General features: G+C 47.2%; 3 protein-coding genes across 3 annotated transcripts; 2 read left to right on the top strand and 1 right to left on the bottom strand.

The window, feature by feature from the left end:
- Positions 1 to 2012: 2012 nt before the first annotated feature.
- Positions 2013 to 3145, bottom strand: LOC120709578. The gene is made up of 2 exons (XM_039995243.1): positions 2587 to 3145; positions 2013 to 2292 (listed from the first exon to the last, which is right to left on the bottom strand). The coding sequence occupies exons 1-2, from the start codon at positions 2712 to 2714 to the stop codon at positions 2013 to 2015; spliced, it is 408 nt and encodes a 135-aa protein (XP_039851177.1). The 5' UTR covers positions 2715 to 3145.
- A 1792-nt stretch (positions 3146 to 4937) lies between these two features.
- LOC120655484 (ERBB-3 BINDING PROTEIN 1-like) lies at positions 4938 to 6713 on the top strand. Its single transcript, XM_039933329.1, has 6 exons — positions 4938 to 5492; positions 5603 to 5687; positions 5781 to 5927; positions 6003 to 6156; positions 6264 to 6473; positions 6558 to 6713. The coding sequence occupies exons 1-6, from the start codon at positions 5159 to 5161 to the stop codon at positions 6711 to 6713; spliced, it is 1086 nt and encodes a 361-aa protein (XP_039789263.1). The 5' UTR covers positions 4938 to 5158.
- Positions 6714 to 7626: 913 nt separating this feature from the next.
- On the top strand, positions 7627 to 13901 carry LOC120655478 (probable cytosolic iron-sulfur protein assembly protein Ciao1). Its single transcript, XM_039933316.1, has 10 exons — positions 7627 to 7994; positions 8095 to 8335; positions 8416 to 8583; positions 8663 to 8902; positions 9284 to 9354; positions 9437 to 9502; positions 9575 to 9628; positions 9707 to 9839; positions 13265 to 13351; positions 13432 to 13901. Exons 1-10 carry the CDS (start codon positions 7927 to 7929, stop codon positions 13816 to 13818), a joined length of 1515 nt encoding a protein of 504 aa, XP_039789250.1. The 5' UTR covers positions 7627 to 7926; the 3' UTR covers positions 13819 to 13901.
- The last annotated feature ends 3120 nt before the right edge of the window (positions 13902 to 17021 follow it).

The following is a 17021-nucleotide window of genomic DNA, read 5'->3' as shown; positions in this document are numbered from 1 at the left end:
GACTCCGAGCCAGAAAACAGCCAAGTCAGATGGCAATTTGGTCGGATCTGGACCGCCCGTGTCTGATCGGACGACATCAGGGGATGGTTTGGTGTGAATGCTTTCAATCGTAGTTTTATTTTGGGAAAATTGGTTCTGTAGCATCGAAAGATGTCGACTTCTGTAAAATACCACTGAAAGAGTTCGGCCCTGTAAAATACCACTGAAAACTGCTACCGTTACCGCAAAATACCAATCTGTTACATTTCACCAGCAGCTTTGTTAACTTGGACCAAAATACCCCCCAACCATTATAAGCACTATGAAACACGCACAGTGTCAGGGACCACGATTAGGGGCACCCTAATCGGGGTACTAAAATCACCCTAAAAACACAAACACATATTAGGCAACTGAGCCCACGAAGTCCTACGGCCTCATTCCAATCTGGAAGAAAGGAAAGGACTCAAAGAAGCCCAGCACGCGGCCCATCCGCACCCCCTCGGACTCGCGGGGTGATCTCCGTCTCGTTCGAGGACTCCCATCGAGACCCTCGACCGCGCCCCGCGTCTCCGCCTCGCTCGAGGGTAGTGAGCCTACCCTCGGGGAGGCGAATCGTCTCCGTCTCGCTCGAGGCCACCCCTCGACGAAAAGGACAAACGGCCCTTCCGCTCACCCGCCCGTCGTACGGAGGCATTAAATGCCAACCACTCCTCCACAGCGCCCAGGTCAGATGGCGTCAGGCCGCCATTCCCCACAGTGGCTGTGACCGGAGTCCCGTCTGCCAACTCCGGTCACTGCTCCGCCATCCCGGACGCTGTGGCAACACTGTGGGAACCTGCGACGCGGTACGAAGACGTGCTCGGCACAGCTCCTGTTACTATTCTGCCAACTCCTGCTGTCCGGACTCCACCTCACCACACCAACGGCCCCGGACCCGTCCCCTGCTCGGGAAGGGATCCGGCGTCGCCGCGTGTCCCCCAAGGAGGGATGCTCAGCACTAGCAGCCGGAGGCCCGGACCTCCCCCCTCGAGGGGTCCGGGACCTCCACGTGACTCCCGGACCCCCCTTAGCGCACGCGCTAGCACTCCACCCAGGGCCTGGGACCGCCACGTGCCCCACTACCGCTGGCGCACATATATATGCAAGACCCTGGCCTGTAGGGCCCACGGAACGCTACCACGCCACACCTCGAAGACGGTACACCCTACAGCGACGACCACACCGCCTACTGGGGCTGTGAGGACGCCGGCGCGATCTCCGCAAGGCCGAGGACGATGCCCAGGATGACTGCCACGCCTGACGCCATGCCCCACAGTGTACTTCCCACAGTGCTCGACCACTGCACCCCTGCGATTCGGGGAAAAGACGACGACTTCCACGATCCCCTATGCATGTACACCGTCCCTCCTTGTGTCTATAAAACGAGGAGGCGGGCTTCCTTTAAGGGGGTCGCAGTCGGCCCATTCGGTAGGACACAACGTTTCGCACTACTAGCAGAGCACACACGCTCCTCTGAAACCCGATTTTGGCACTCGCCTCAATCAACTCCTCCTCTAGCAGAAACTTGGGAGCTTCCCTCCCTCTCTCGCCTCACTTATACCCCCTACTACAAGCACCCCCGGTGCAAGATAGTACAGTGCTCTCGCACACCCTTTTGCTGGACGTACGGCCCCACGGCCGGAACCAGAATAAACCCGTCCGTTACTGTATTGCCTCTTGCATCAACATCTGGGACGAGGAACACGCAGCATCATTACTGGTTGGGTCCGGACCGCCGGGTCAGGACACCGACACACAACACATAGCTCACACTTGCCCATTTCAAGTCATGAAAACTTAACATAGCAACACATGCACTGAATATAACCAATAGCAATAGCAATAGGTGCTTCATGTTTACACATCTAAGAACATACAACCCATGCAATGCTTCATGTTAACAGATCCAAGAGCATACAACCCATGCTTCATGTTTTAAAGAAACAACAAGAACTAATCTAGTTTCAGCACACCAGTAGAGTAACACATGATTATTTTAGTACATCAACTAATTGCACGGTCATTCTTCTAGTTGTAGGTCCTGGACTCAATGGTGAATCTAGAGGTCTTGCTGGAGTAGAAGTAGAAGATGCCATCCTACTTGTTGTTGGTCCGGGACTAACTAGTACTTGAGTGACCAAGGAAGCAGATGTGGTTGCTGGTTCTTCAACTACTAAGGAAGTAGAGGTGGTTGTTGCACCAACCTTCTTTGATTTCTTTGAAGTATTCTTGGATCCCTTCTTGGATTTTGAAGTCTCTCCTTTCCTCTTCCTGGAAAACAAAATTTTGACCTAAATATTATGCAGCCATACACAGAAATCATAGTAACAAAATTAGTTTTAGATTACCCAGATTCTTACCAATCTGCCAAATTTATTGCAATTCCCGTAGAATCATTTGTTACTGACCATATGCAATACATACCAATGTTAGTCCACAATCTGATTTCAAGTGCATTGCGCATCTAATTTTGATAATACAACTACTCTACTATCAACCATATGTGTTACAATGTGCAATAACAGAGAGAGAGAGAGAGAGACCTAGGATTTAGGGTATTCTTACCCTTCGGGCATCTCAAGTGAATCCATCAGAACGAGCGCACCGCCCCTGCAGACGCGCAGGTTGAGGGCACCCGCCTCGGGGACCCCGCGCGTGGTCCGTGGTGGCTTGGCCTCCTCCAGGGACGCCATTGATGGTGGGGGCGCCGGCCGTCGCTAGGGGATGGGCGCGAGGGGTGGCTACGTCGCTGGCCGGAGGGGCGTGGGGGGAGCAGGAGTGGCGCACTGCGTGGGGCGCAGGGACGTCGGCGCTTGGTGGGGGCGAAGCGTCGCCGGCCGGTGGGGCGTGGGGGGCACAGGGGGCGGCGGGCCTGGGTGGGGGAGAGGCGAGGTCAGGGCTGTGGGGGAGAGACGAGTCTGGATACGGCAAGAAGGGAGCCAGGGGTAGATAGGTCAATTCGCTGCCGTGTAATGTTCTGAAAACAGCATACCAAAAGGTTTCTAGGAACAAAATCTAACGGAGTGCGATTTTCCGGTAACGGTAGTAGCTTTCAGTGGTATTTTACGGGGCCGAACTCTTTCGATGGTATTTTACGGAAGTCGACATCTTTCGATGCTACAGAACCAATTTTCCCTTTTATTTTCTGGGCGTTTGTGAGATTTGATGGTACTGCAAATTTTAGTCATTGGATGGTACGGCCCGACCTCCGACCCTTGTGGGAGGGTTTTCGCCTCGCCCGACCCCCGCGGGATTGATCCGCCTCGCTCGACCCCCGTAGAACATTGTGAAGAGTGCTGGTGTGGTGGTCTGCTTCCTTTGATCAATAATTTTCAGTTTCATGGATATGATCATTTATTTTTGACTATGGAAACATATTGACGAGGATAAGAATAATGGGTGTACCCCTAAACCTACCTGTCAGAGCCAAACCATCAGGTCACGCCCTGTTTGGGTCACGGGATCAAGGGTCACAGAGCCAGGGCCCAACGGTCCAGGACGGCCCGGCAAGCCGAACGACCCATGACTCACCTGAGGGCACCGCCTTAACCGACCCCTAACCCTTGCGGGAGGGGTTTCCGCCTCGCCCGAGCCCCGTGGGAGGGCTCCGCCTCGCCCGACCCCGCGGGAGGATTCCGCCTCGTCCCCCCCATCATGTGTTTGTGTAATAAATATAATAACTCTATTTTTTATGTGAAATATATACTTCTCAGTTTGGACAAACTAGGGACCATGCGTTTGGTGTACGTCTAAAATTTATCCGTAGCGTTAGTACGTGCACCTTACTGGTGCGAAGAAAGCAGCTGGTCTGGTCTGATGGATGATATGGTGTGGGGGAAGAAGAGATAAGGATGACATGCGGGGTCCGGTTGTCATTCACTATGAGTGGAAGAGGAAAGGGGATGAGCTATCGGGGAATAGGCTCCTCCAATACCTCCCCCAATATTATTGGGGGTAGCCCAAATACTCTAATATGTATGCACCTTGGAGAGGAAGGTCTCTCGGCGCTCCTATCACGCGGTCTCGACGCGTGGCGGCACGGGAGTTGAAGCCCGACGCGGGGCGTCCTTTTGCTGTCGCTGCGTGCCGGGCCCGCGGTGAGTAGCCCCCGCACTCTCCACTGCCTCTCGCTGTGCCTCGGGCCCGGCGTGGTCTGCCGCCCCACGCCCTCCCCGCGCTCCTCCTCGACTCGGTAAGCATGTGCCTCCCCGGGAACGATGCGGGACGCCCTTCTCCGGCCCCACTGCACAACCGCCGCTGCCCCACACCTCTGCTCCGCCCCCGCCGCGCAGGTCCGCCCCGCGCAGGCTCGCCACTGCCGTGCACGGCTCCGCTCCGCGGCTGCGCGCCTCGCCGAGCTCCGCTGGTGATGCTGCCGCCCTCGCCCGCTGCTGCTGCGCTGCTGTGATGTGCGGGGCCCCTCGTCCTTCCCGTCGCGGTCCAGGTCAAAGCACAGGAGGAGCTCACGGAGCTGGCGGAGCTGCTCGTCTCGGAGACGCGCGCGCCCGCCGGCCGCCGGGGCCGGGGAGGGGTCCCGGCCCTTTGCGGCGCCGGCGCCGTGGAAGGGCATAGACGCCGAGCGCTTGGGGCGGGGGCCGGCGGTGGGCATGGCGTGCGAGTAGGAGCTCTGCCGCCGTAGCCAGGTCCCCGCCACCGCCGGGCGAGCCGCGCGGAGAGAGGAGGGAGGAGCCCCGCCGCAGCGCCTCCAACCTCGACGAGCTCCGCACAGCCGCGCACCGTCGCGCCGCCGTCGCGCCACCACTGCCGCCGCCGTTATAACGCGCGCCAGACGTCGTCGTTCCCGCCCCTCCCCACCCCCGCCCCATCCCGGTCGCCGCGGGCCTCCACCCCGGCGGATCTCGGCGTACAAGCCAGAGATCCGACCGGTGGTGGATCTGGCCGGGGGTGTTGAGGAGGCGCGCGGGTGGCGAATTCGGCCTCAACGACGGCGTCCAGTGGACCTGTGCTGGAATTTTTTTTCTTCACCTTTTTTTAGCCCCCGGAGGCGGTGGTTCTTGCGCGACGGCGAGGCGGAGCCACGAGGGCAGCGGCCTGGAGGCGGAGGTGCTGGGTGGTGGGTTCGGGCGGCGGACGACTCCGTGCTGGATGGGAGCCGAGCTGAACGGTGGAGAAGGGGATGATTCCAATAGGGATTGAGCTGGCAGTTTTTTTGTTTTTCCTTTTCATTTTTTTGTACTATCTTTCTTTCAATTCGATAGAGCTCACGCAATGGAGCGTGTGTATCGTCCTAGTATCCCATTATCGGGAGAAGGATACTGGGCGCCAACATTCCACCGCTGCATCCGCCAAACCCTACACGGAGGATGAGGATATTGATGAGGTGCCGGAGTCTACTAGCGGTAGTGATGAGCTTTGGTCGCCAAGCGATGTGGACACGGATGAGTCTCTGGAGAAGGATCCGGAGCTCGCACGTGTGTTCATGTACTCTGATGCGTCTCGTATATTGAATGGTAATCCCCGTCCTGACTCCACCTATTTTCCTTCTACGTGGTTCCGTTTGGATGATGCGTTATCTTTAATTTTTCTTAAATTGATTGATCTCTTTTATGGCATGGAACAGATGCTCTTGTGGAAGTTGTGTCTCATTGCAGGCCAGGTTCTAAGATATTGGATATATGTGAAGTTGGTGATTCTATTATAACCAAGTAATATTTCCTATTCCCTTACTATCAGAGTTTTAGGAAAGTTTATTTAATTTCTTATGTTACACTGAATTGCATATCTATTTTGTGAATTAGGAAAGCTGCAGCATACAAAAAGAAAAGTGTTTCCAAACCTAAAGGAATTGCATTCCCAACATCCGTATCTGTCAACAATATTCTTTGTAACTTCTGTCCACTAGCTACCGATGAGACAACACTCAAGGAGAAGGACATAGTTAAAATGTACTGTCTCTTGGCATATTTCCCTGTATGATTTAGTGCAACAAGTTTGCTTATATATTGTTTTTTATTGTACAGCGAGATGGCTTGTCATGTTGCCGGATACATTGTTGTTTCCGTGTATACTCACGTTGTTAGTGGGGAGCCTATCACTGGTAGATTAGCTGACACTATTGGTGCTACCAAGAAAGCAGCTGATATCATAACAAAGATAGCCAAGCCAGGCATAAAAGTAAGCTTCTTTTGTTGATGATTTCTAGTTTATTATTAATGTCTTGTCTTCTTTTGTTGATGATTTCTTCTAATTCATTATTAATGTCCTGTCTATACTTTCTTCAGATGAAGGATTTAACTGATATAATTCAGAAAGTTGCTGCTGCCTTCGACTGCAAAAGTTTGGAGATATTCCGTTGTCAGCAGCTTAAATGTTATGATGGTGCGCAACCCATAAAAAGCTTATCAAGTGGCTGTGATGATGATGATGATTTTGTTTTAGAACATGGCAAAGCATATTCAATTGATATTGCTATGGCGACTGGGGATCCAAAGGTGATAACAACAGTTATTTGCATGATGCTCGTGTATCCCTTTTATTTACTATATTTCAAAATTTTCATTTGATCTTGTGGTCAGCTCGAGTTTTTGGAAAAAGGACATCCTACAATTTATAAGAGAAATTTGGTAGAGAGAAATGCTGAATTGAAAGAAGATTCATTGGACCCTGTTCTTAGTGAGATCCGTGAAAAGTTTCCATCCATGCCCTTTCCTTCTAGGTTAGCTTCTGCATGAATGATTTTTTTAGCAGCCATTCTTTGATAGTCTAAAAAGTTTAGGTCTCTCTTAACTGACTCATGCCATTCTTTAGAGATATTCCAATTCTTAAGGTCTCTCTTAACTGACTCATGCCACGTCAGTTTAGGTCTACCTCTATCCCTCTTTACATTATCGACCCGCTCAAGAACCCCATTACGCACCGGCGCCTCAGGAGGCCTTCGTTGGACATGTCCAAACCATCTCAGCCGATGCTGGATAAGTTTCTCCTCAATTGGTGCCACCCCGACCCTATCCCGAATAACTTCGTTCTGGACTCTATCCCTCCTTGTGTGCCCTCAAAACCACCGCAACATCCGCATCTCTGCTACACTCAGTTGCTGGACATGTCGCCTTTTTGTAGGTCAACATTCAGCACCGTATAACATCGCCGGACGAATTGCTGTCCTATAGAATTTGACTTTTAGCTTTTGTGGCACACTCTTGTCACAAAGGATGCCAGAAGCTTGCCGCCATTTCAACCAGCTAGCTGAAATTCTATGCCTAACATCTTCATCAATGTCGTCATCCTTTTGTAGCACCGATCCTAAATACCGAAAAGTATCCTTCTGGACCACCACTTGCCCATCTAGACTAACGTCTCCCCCCTCATGCCTAGTCGCGCTGAAATCGCACATCATATATTCGGTCTTGGTCCTACTAAGTCTAAACCCTTTCGACTCTAACGTGCGTCTTCACAGCTCTAACTTCCTATTAACCCCTGCCCTACTCTCGTCAACTAGTACCACATCATCAGCAAAGAGCATACACCAAGGGATCTTACCTTGTATATCCCTTGTGACCTCATCCATCACTAAAGCAAATAAATAAGGGCTCAATGCTGACCCCTGGTGTAGGCCTATGTTAATAGGAAAGTCAGTGGTGTTTCAAAATACCCTTGCACCCCCTAAATTTTTATGTTATCTGAAGCTTTCACTGTTGATCCACTTTTGAATGTAAAAACTTATTCTTCACCTTATGCTCTATACAATCCATATATTCTGCGTTGTGTTTATTTCTAAGTTTTTGCATACCTCAGATGGCTGCTGCGATCTGTGCTTTGCTATGGATTGCCTTATAATTATATTGCTCCCATCTAGGTCAATTTGTTGCACGTTTAAAGTTCACTTTGCTTGTGAAGAAAAGAGGCACTCATGCATTGACATCAAGTCCAAAACAGGAGGTACGCCCCATGTCCTCAAGTGGAGATAACTCTGATTTGATGAAACTGATGGCCACAGAACGTGTCGAAGGGAAAGGTTTGTCTGCAACCTGGTGCTTTGAACTTTCTAGATGTTGAGGTTGAAACCTTTATGTTAACTTATTCAATACATTTTTTTATTACCCCCATACATGTAAGCAAGGAATCTACTTCACGAATATTATCTTATTGTGGGCGATTGCCAGTTGGAGTGGAGTCATCTGGTGTGAAGCCAACTATATTTGATGTGTCCTGGAACCGCAAGTTGTCATCTAAATTTTGGGGTCAAGCTGGTGATGCCATTGCCTGCACCGGGACATTTGGAACATGTATATTTGTTCGTTCACCATCTCTTAGGAGCATGAATTTACAGGGAAATATTGATGACGGCTGGACAAAGGTGGTTGATTGCAACATTGTTTGCATTATATTGAGATGATTTGATGACTAATGTTGTCTAATATTTTCTTATCTATGTAGGAGGAGATGATCATGAACACTCGTGGAAAGTTCTGCCGGTGGAGTTACAGTGGAGTCTTTCTTGCTGTTGGTTTTGTGAGAGAGTCTGATCAGTTAGGTGAAATATGCGTATTGGAACGAAAAGAGTCTAAACATGGTGGCGGCTTTATTATCAAATATGTTTATTTGGTAAACACGTTGCTTCCTTGTAGTCAGTTGTCAACCATTTGTTCATAACTCTGATTATGTTCCCTTTTGTGATATTTAGGCAACAGATGATGGTTATGTGGGCATGAATTCACTTTCATGGTCACATAATGATGGTTATATTCTAGTTGCATCCAATGATACGCGTCATGTCATGGTTATCAAGAAAGGAATGAACATGTTTAAGCATATCGAAGCAGTGAGATTTGCAAATAGGAAGGATCCCCGTGAGAACTTGGTAGCAGCATTTCATCCCAGTCACGATTGTTTTGTGGCTGCGTCCTCAAATGGTGTTTTACGGGTAATGTGAAATCTATTTTTTTTTGGTTTGACGTTTGATTAGGTCTTGAAAATGTTGGTTTTTTGTTTATTGTTATAAGGTCATATTGATAATATCTTCCAAAACTACCCCTTGCACTTTGTTTTGTTTGATAGCCTGACATACTGTTGTTAATTTTTGATAAAGTTACCTAGTCATCTACCCTCAATATTTGGGTTTTGATTGGGCAGAGTTGTGGTAGTTTGAGGCAAAAATGCAATAAAGTAGGAATGCAAAGTTAGATGGGGATCAGATCAGTTGAATTACCTTGTTTCTTAGTTCCTCAACACCGTGCTAAAATTTCAATCATATCAGAACAAAGGGAGTTGTCGGATATAACATATTTTCTATCTTTCTCTACAGTACTATTACAAGAGGGATAAACAAAGCTTGAGGAATACAAAATATGAGTGGAATGATTGCAACCGGCCCTGGTTAGGAACTTTTGATATCAATAATAATCCTGTAAAGTGTAAAAATATAAACCTTGAGCGGTTGCTGAATTATGTATTGCAGGAGTGATGACTGTGGAATCACTGATCTGTCTTTTGACGCTCTGGGTGAAAGACTAATCTGTGCCAGGTAATTTTTTTTTGTGAATTTGAAATGTTTACTGAGATATGGATTGCAAAATTTACAATATACTATGAACAGGACTGACCTGAGCATAAAGATCTGGAACTTCTCTGATGAGCAAAACAAATTCTCGTAATTCTCCCTTGTGTTCTTTTATTGCTTCAGTCAATTTCGCTATATTATATGGATAACCTGTATAATTTGTTGCAGTCCTAGCGAACTATGTGTTGTACCAGAAGCTGGCTTGTATAATCTTTCTGTTAAGTCGACAAAGAATAAGACAGGTGTAGTAGACTTATTTGCAGTAGGAGATGGGAGACAAACTATCAGTATTCATGAGACTGTAAGTATTCCATATCATTATGAAAGTGTGTAGGAGGCTGATAAATTGTGTTTATATAGTTTTCTAATAAAATAACTCCGCCTATGCTGACTGGAAGACTCTCTCTCCTGAGTCGTCTCAGCATAGCCGGTCCCAAGCCCGGATAAAGGAGGAGGGTTGCGTTAGGTTTTGGCAAACCAGCATAAAAATAGCCACTCTAATGGATTTGAAACCCACAAGAAACTCGTTGGGGCGTAACCCTCTTAGCGACGCGCTACATCGGAACCCGGGTGTGGTGATAAATGGGCAAGGGCCGGGTCGCCATCCCCCCAAGGGCGCGTCGTATCATGACCTGGGTACGATGATAAGTGAGCAAGGGTCGGGTCGTCACCTGAATGGCGCGCTACATCTACGCCCGGGTGTAGTGAAAAATGAGCAAGGGTCTTCGCACTTTCCTCGACGGGTGCGAAGGGTAAGGAAGCTAGCCGAACCAATTAGGATTCGTATAGGTAGCTGGAACGTAGGGTCCCTAACGGGTAAGTTGCGAGAGCTAGTTGATGTAGCAATTAGGAGGCGTGTAAATATTCTATGCGTTCAGGAGACTAAATGGAAGGGTCAGAAGGCGAAGGAGGTTGATGATACTGGCTTCAAGCTTTGGTACACGGGAGCAACTCCGGGTAGGAATGGTGTAGGCATCTTGGTTGATAGGAGTCTTAAGGATGGAGTCGTAGAGGTTAGAAGGCAAGGCGACCGGATTATCCTAATCCGGTTGGTAGTTGGAGATTCGGTTTTGAATGTGATCAGTGCCTATGCCCCTCAGGTAGGCCTTAGTGAGAGCACCAAGATGCAGTTCTGGGAAGATCTAGATAGCATGGTTAGTACCGTGCCTACCAACGAGAAACTCTTCATAGGAGGAGATCTCAACGGCCATGTGGGTGCGACTAATGTAGGGTTCGAGCGAGTGCACGGGGGTTTTGGGTACGGTAGCAGGAGTCAAGAGGGGGAGGATGTGTTGAACTTCGCGTTAGCCTACGATTTGTTGATAGCGAATACCGTGTTTAAGAAGAGGGAATCCCATCTTGTGACGTTTCGTAGTGGACAACACTCGAGCCAGATCGACTTTATCCTTGCTAGGAGGGAGGATAGACGTGATTGCTTAGATTGTAAGGTGATACCTGGGGAGTGTGTTGTCCCTCAACACAAGCTTGTGGTGGCGGACTTTCGTCTTCGGGTACGTGTCCACCGGGACAAACGTGCCAAGATTGCGAGAACAAAGTGGTGGAAGCTTAGAGGGGAAGCGGCACAAGCGTTTAAGGAAAGGATGCTAGGTGAGGGGCCTTGGGAAGAAGGAGAAGACGCAGATGACATGTGGCTAAAGATGGCAACATGTGTTCGGAAGGTGGCCTCAGAGGTGTTTGGCGTGAGTAGGGGAGGCAAACAGGAGGGGAAAGACACCTGGTGGTGGAATGACGAGGTGCAAAGGGCTATTAAGGAGAAGAAGGAGTGTTTCAAGCGCCTCCACCTTGACAAGAGTGCAGCCAACATCGAGGGCTATAAATTAGCGAAGAGGGTTGCAAAGCGAGCTGTGAGTGTAGCAAAGGGTAAGGCGTATGATGACATGTATCAGCGGCTAGGCACGAAAGAAGGGGAGAAGGACATTTATAGGATGGCTAGGATCCGCGAGCGGAAGACAAGGGACATCAACCAAATCAAATGCATTAAGGATGAGACAGATCGACTGCTAGTGAAGGATGAGGACATCATGGATAGATGGAGAGAGTACTTCGACAAGTTGTTTAATGGGGAGAGTGAGGGCCCTACCTTTGAGTTAGATGACTCTTTTGACGATACCAACAGACGTTTTGTGAGGAGAATTCAGGAGGTAGAGATCGGGGAGGCTTTGAAGAGGATGAAGGGAGGTAAAGCGATGGGTCCTGATTGTATCCCCATTGAGGTGTGGAGATGCCTAGGAGATAGAGCAATAGTATGGTTAACTAAGCTTTTTAATCTCATTTTTCAATCAAACAAGATGCCGGAAGAATGGAGGAGAAGTATATTAGTACCTATCTTCAAAAACAAGGGCGATGTTCAAAATTGTACTAACTACCGTGGGATTAAGCTGATGAGCCATACGATGAAGCTTTGGGAGAGGGTTATCGAGCATCGCCTAAGAAGAGTGACAAGTGTGACCCAAAACCAATTTGGGTTCATGCCTGGAAGGTCAACCATGGAGGCGATTTTCTTAATACGACAATTGATTGAGAGATATAGGGAGCAGAAGAAGGACTTGCACATGGTCTTCATTGACCTTGAGAAGGCATATGACAAAGTACCGAGAAATGTCATGTGGTGGGCCTTGGAGAAGCACAAAGTCCCAACTAAGTATATTACCCTCATTAAGGATATGTACAGGGATGCGACGACGTTTGTCCGGACATGTGATGGCAACACCACTGACTTTCCTATTAACATAGGCCTACACCAGGGGTCAGCATTGAGCCCTTATTTATTTGCTTTAGTGATGGATGAGGTCACAAGGGATATACAAGGTGAGATCCCTTGGTGTATGCTCTTTGCTGATGATGTGGTGCTAGTTGACGAGAGTAGGGCAGGGGTTAATAGGAAGTTAGAGCTGTGGAGACGCACGTTAGAGTCGAAAGGGTTCAGACTTAGTAGGACCAAGACCGAGTACATGATGTGCGATTTCAGCGCGATTAGGCATGAGGGGGGAAACGTTAGTCTAGATGGACAAGTGGTGGTCCAGAAGGATACTTTTCGGTATTTAGGATCGGTGCTACAAAAGGATGGCGACATTGATGAAGATGTTAGGCATAAAATTTCAGCTGGCTGGTTGAAATGGCGACAAGCTTCTGGCATCCTTTGTGACAAGAGGGTGCCACAAAAGCTAAAAGGCAAATTCTATAGGACATCAATTCGTCCGGCGATGCTATACGGTGCTGAATGCTGGCCTACAAAAAGGCGACATGTCCAGCAACTGAGTGTAGCAGAGATGCGGATGTTGCGGTGGTTTTGCGGGCACACAAGGAGGGATAGAGTCCGGAACGAAGTTATTCGGGATAGGGTCGGAGTGGCACCAATTGAGGAGAAACTTACCCAGCATCGGCTGAGATTGTTTGGACATGTCCAACGAAGGCCTCCTGAGGCGCCGGTGCGTAATGGTGTTCTTGAGCGGGTCGATAATGTAAAGAGGGGTAGAGGTAGACCTAAACTGACGTGGGATGAATCGGTTAAGAGAGACCTTAAGAATTGGAATATCTCTAAAGAGATAGCTTTGGATAGGAGCGCTTGGAGACTAGCTATCAATGTGCCTGAACCTTGAACTTATTTCTTTCGGGTTTCATCCCTAGCCTACTCCAACTTGCTTGGGAAAAAAGGCTATGATGTTGTTGTTGTATAGTTTTCTAATAAAATACCCTGTGTTGTAGGATGGACGCAAACTATGTGATAATAAACATAGTATTGACAGTAATGCACATTTCCCTAATGCTAATGCAATTGATTGGCATCGAAAGGTATATACGATCATTTTTGTTTATGTTTATTTCCCAGAACTATAGTAGTTTGTAGATTGATTTGATCTTTCCTCCTGCAGGAAGGCTCCATTCTTGCTTCAGGTGGCTATGATGGGTTCGTTCTATTTTGGACCTGTCATTCAGATAATAAGATTTCAGCGTGTTTCACTCCGAAACAGCGGAATAGATACTTAGAGGATCTCCATTACAGCCACCAGCCTCTTCCACGTGGTACCGCAAGAACAACTCTGGAAGAGTATGACATGGTGTGTGCTTCTTTCCGCAATAATATGAAGAAGTTGATGGAGAAGAATGAAAACCAGGAGCGCCAAATGGATCAGGTGGTCACTTTGACCAGCACTGGTCTTCATAGATTAGATCAAGGTGAGGTGCTGAGTCCGACAGAGGTGAGGGAGTATCTTCACAGAATCCTGTGTTTGTGCTCGAAAAAGGTTGTGGATGCATAAGAGTTATGTAATATATTTGTAATTTGCCCTCTCCTGTGGCATACTAAATGAAATATGCAATATACTTATAAGTTCTTGATGTAGTTCTTGGTGTGTACTGTTCCAAATTGTAAGTCACGAAGGGGGTGGATCAACCACGGATGCTCCAGTGGAGCTCCATGCGACCTATATGTTGACTATAGGGGAATGGATTGATCCAGTTTTTTTGGATTGGCTGGTCTTTGTGCTCCAGTGGATAATTGGATCGCTCCGCCGCGTTTTCTTCTAATGTCCCATAATGTCAGTGGTTAGATAGATCTCTCCACAGGAACATGACATACGTCAGTGGTTAGATAGATCCAAGACCATATCAAATGAGAACAGATAGCAGCTGTAACCATCCGGCATCGCCTGAACACAGGACCAGTCCTCAACCTTCCGTAAGGCGCATATTGTAACGACCTGACTCGGGATAACGGTTAAAATTTACTCTGCATGTTGAGTAAATCACACCTGCTAAATAACTCTTTTACGCTTTCGTCCTCGCTTCGCGCAAAAAATTTGAACCGTAGTTACTAGCTTCCCAGGCCTAGCCTTTTAAGCTAGTTTCCAGGCCCAGCCTTTTAAGCTGGTCTGGTTCAGCTACCATTCCTAATATAATATGGGACTATCTCTGGAAATACGGTGCCGAATGAGCAGTACCCGTCGAGTTACAGTACCGAGCTACAGTACAAACAAGGGTTACATCGCCAGACATGTATGTCTCTAGACATGTAAGCAGAGGAAATGCCGAAGAATATGATTTCTGATAAGTTGTAACGAAGCGTGCTGTCTTGCAATAAACACAGCATATGCATGCTGTTACGTGATGGCCGCTACATTTTAACTGAACTGTGCCATTCTACTGCAGCGTTCTGAATCTGCGCACAGCCATCCACCCTCTCCGAAAAGGAACAAAATAAAAACCCTCCTGTAGACTTCTCCGAAAAATAAGAAATAACTAAACTGCAAGGGACACTAGACCAAACTTCTCCAGAGTTTCCCCAAGAAGAGGGTGCTGCAAGCTACCATCCACCTGTACGAACCTTGTTATGAAGTACCAACCTCAATCTAGGTTTGGTGTGCAGGTGATAATATTTTATGTTTTAGGATAAATGCAAAGCTGGATCCTTTAAGGTAAAACAAATTACTGCGTTTAATAGGCAGAACATCTAGTTTGCAGTTAGCCATGTCTGATGATTCAGTATACACGCAAGCAAACAGAATTACTAGCAATAGCGATGTCTCATGGGCAGTTTCTCTTCCGATTCCCTCCAGTACTTCCGCTTTCCTAACATTTGGTGCCCCCCTCATAACCCCCTTCATTAGCTATACTAATTTACTAGTTATCTATACTAATTTATTAATTAATTAAATTTATTAATTACTTAAACTAATTTACTAGTTAACTATACTAATCTCTAATAATTTACTAGTTAATTATACTAATTTTTGTCTAATAAGTTGTTTATTCTATCTCCATATTAATCCCTATCTAATCTAGAATTGGTATTCATCTTTTTTCTTTGTTCTTGTTGTGATTTATTACCTACAGGTTGATCCCTAAAATATACCCATAATTAGCTAGTTAATTTACTGTTTTGCTTGTTTATTCTCCATCCGCATTTATCTAAACCACATTTATTTAGGGTTATTCTTCCTTTCATATTCTCATATCATCGTTTTTGTTTGTATTATTACCGTTGTTCTTTTTTATCCAAGAATTAGATTGACCGAACGCTCTCATTGTCCATACATTTCGTCATGTATGATTGTTGTCGGCTTGAACACTGAACAGCCTCAAATCCTGGGTCCGCCCCTGGGGGCAGCGGCGACGGAGAGGGCTAGGCGTCGGCAGCGGTGCGGGCGAGGTGGCTCCGCCGGTGGCGAGTGGCGGCGGGGAAGCGAGCGGGGGCGTCGGGACGAGAGTGTTATAACTCAAGAATGCAAAGCAATGTAGTGTGAACTCAGGAGCCTTTCTTTGATCATTCGGGGGACTATTTATAGAATACAATGAGTGTTTGAATTTCATATCCTTCCCGCCCAAGTTTTCCACATCTCGCATGAATGAGAGATCGTGGCCTCCTTTGCACGTCGTGGGTCAATCGTGGGACATGACCACGAGCACAGAGCGGGAACAGTTTGGTCTTCTGGATTTTGAACAGATGGATGAGATCATCCCCTTTTTCAAACTTAGCACTCCCCCTTGATCGAATTCAAGCATTGATATTAATTGAGTTATATCTTTCAAAACTCTGTAGGAAAAAGAAGTGAAAATAAATACTCTATCATAAACTCAAAGGAGTATTTTATGTCCTTCTGATATCTCCAGAAAAACCCCGGTAGGGAAAACAAGAGATAAGACATAAGCTCATGTTAACATTGTCTCGTTAAAACATTTATATGAGAAAACCCTTATGAGAAAAACTCATAAAAAAAGAGTTCAATGTAATGCGAAATAGAGTTAATTTTCAAGAGACATTCCCCCTGAATCCTGCAACTCTCGAAGCCGTCTTATACCAATCCCTCGAACACATTTTTCAAATGAGAAGGTTGGTAGAGATTTAGTGAAAAGATCGGCGAGGTTGTCGCAAGATTTTGTTTGCATGACATTTATCTCTCCACTTTGCTGAAGCTCATGCGGAAAGAATAATTTGGGAGCAATGTGTTTCATCAATTACTCTTGATATAACCTATTTGCATCTGTGTAACACAAGCTGCATTTTCCTCATAGATAATGGTGGGTGTTTTCATGGAACCAATTCCACATGATTGCTCTATGTGGTTTATCATCCTGCGGAGCCAAACGCATTAGCGTGAGGCTTCATATAGTGCAATGATCTCAGAATGATTTGTGGATGTAGCCACAAGTGTTTGCTTGGATGATTTTCATGAAATGGTCGTTCCTCCATGAAGGAAGAGGAACCTTGTCTGTGATCTGGCATTGTGGGGATCAGACATGTAGCCAGCATCTGTATATCCAACCGGACTGGAATCTTGGGTCTTCTGAAAGAATAATGCGGGTCCTTTGTACCGTTTAAGTACCTGAGGATCTGTTTGCCTCCAGTCCAATGGCATTTTGTTGGAGAGCACTATGTCTAGCTAATAGATTCACTGCGAAAGCAATGTCAGGACTGGTGCTATTTGCAAGGTACATCGGTGCTCCAATGAGACTGAGATAAGGG

This window comes from Panicum virgatum, chromosome 1K (genome assembly GCF_016808335.1).
Source record: "Panicum virgatum strain AP13 chromosome 1K, P.virgatum_v5, whole genome shotgun sequence".
Classification (NCBI taxonomy): domain Eukaryota; kingdom Viridiplantae; phylum Streptophyta; class Magnoliopsida; order Poales; family Poaceae; genus Panicum; species Panicum virgatum.
This window is presented reverse-complemented; position numbering and strand designations above follow the sequence as displayed.

Coding starts and splice junctions, on each gene's coding strand:
- LOC120709578 (XM_039995243.1), bottom strand. CDS start 2,714: ATGGCGTCCCTGGAGGAGGCCAAGCCACCACGGACCACGCGCGGGGTC. Junction 2,293..2,586: donor TCACTTGAGATGCCCGAAGG/GTAAGAATACCC, acceptor TTTGTTTTCCAG/GAAGAGGAAAGGAGAGACTT.
- LOC120655484 (XM_039933329.1), top strand. CDS start 5,159: ATGATTCCAATAGGGATTGAGCTGGCAGTTTTTTTGTTTTTCCTTTTC. Junction 5,928..6,002: donor GAGAAGGACATAGTTAAAAT/GTACTGTCTCTT, acceptor TTTATTGTACAG/CGAGATGGCTTGTCATGTTG. Junction 6,157..6,263: donor TAGCCAAGCCAGGCATAAAA/GTAAGCTTCTTT, acceptor TACTTTCTTCAG/ATGAAGGATTTAACTGATAT.
- LOC120655478 (XM_039933316.1), top strand. CDS start 7,927: ATGTCCTCAAGTGGAGATAACTCTGATTTGATGAAACTGATGGCCACA. Junction 7,995..8,094: donor GAACGTGTCGAAGGGAAAGG/TTTGTCTGCAAC, acceptor CATACATGTAAG/CAAGGAATCTACTTCACGAA. Junction 8,584..8,662: donor TTATCAAATATGTTTATTTG/GTAAACACGTTG, acceptor TGTGATATTTAG/GCAACAGATGATGGTTATGT.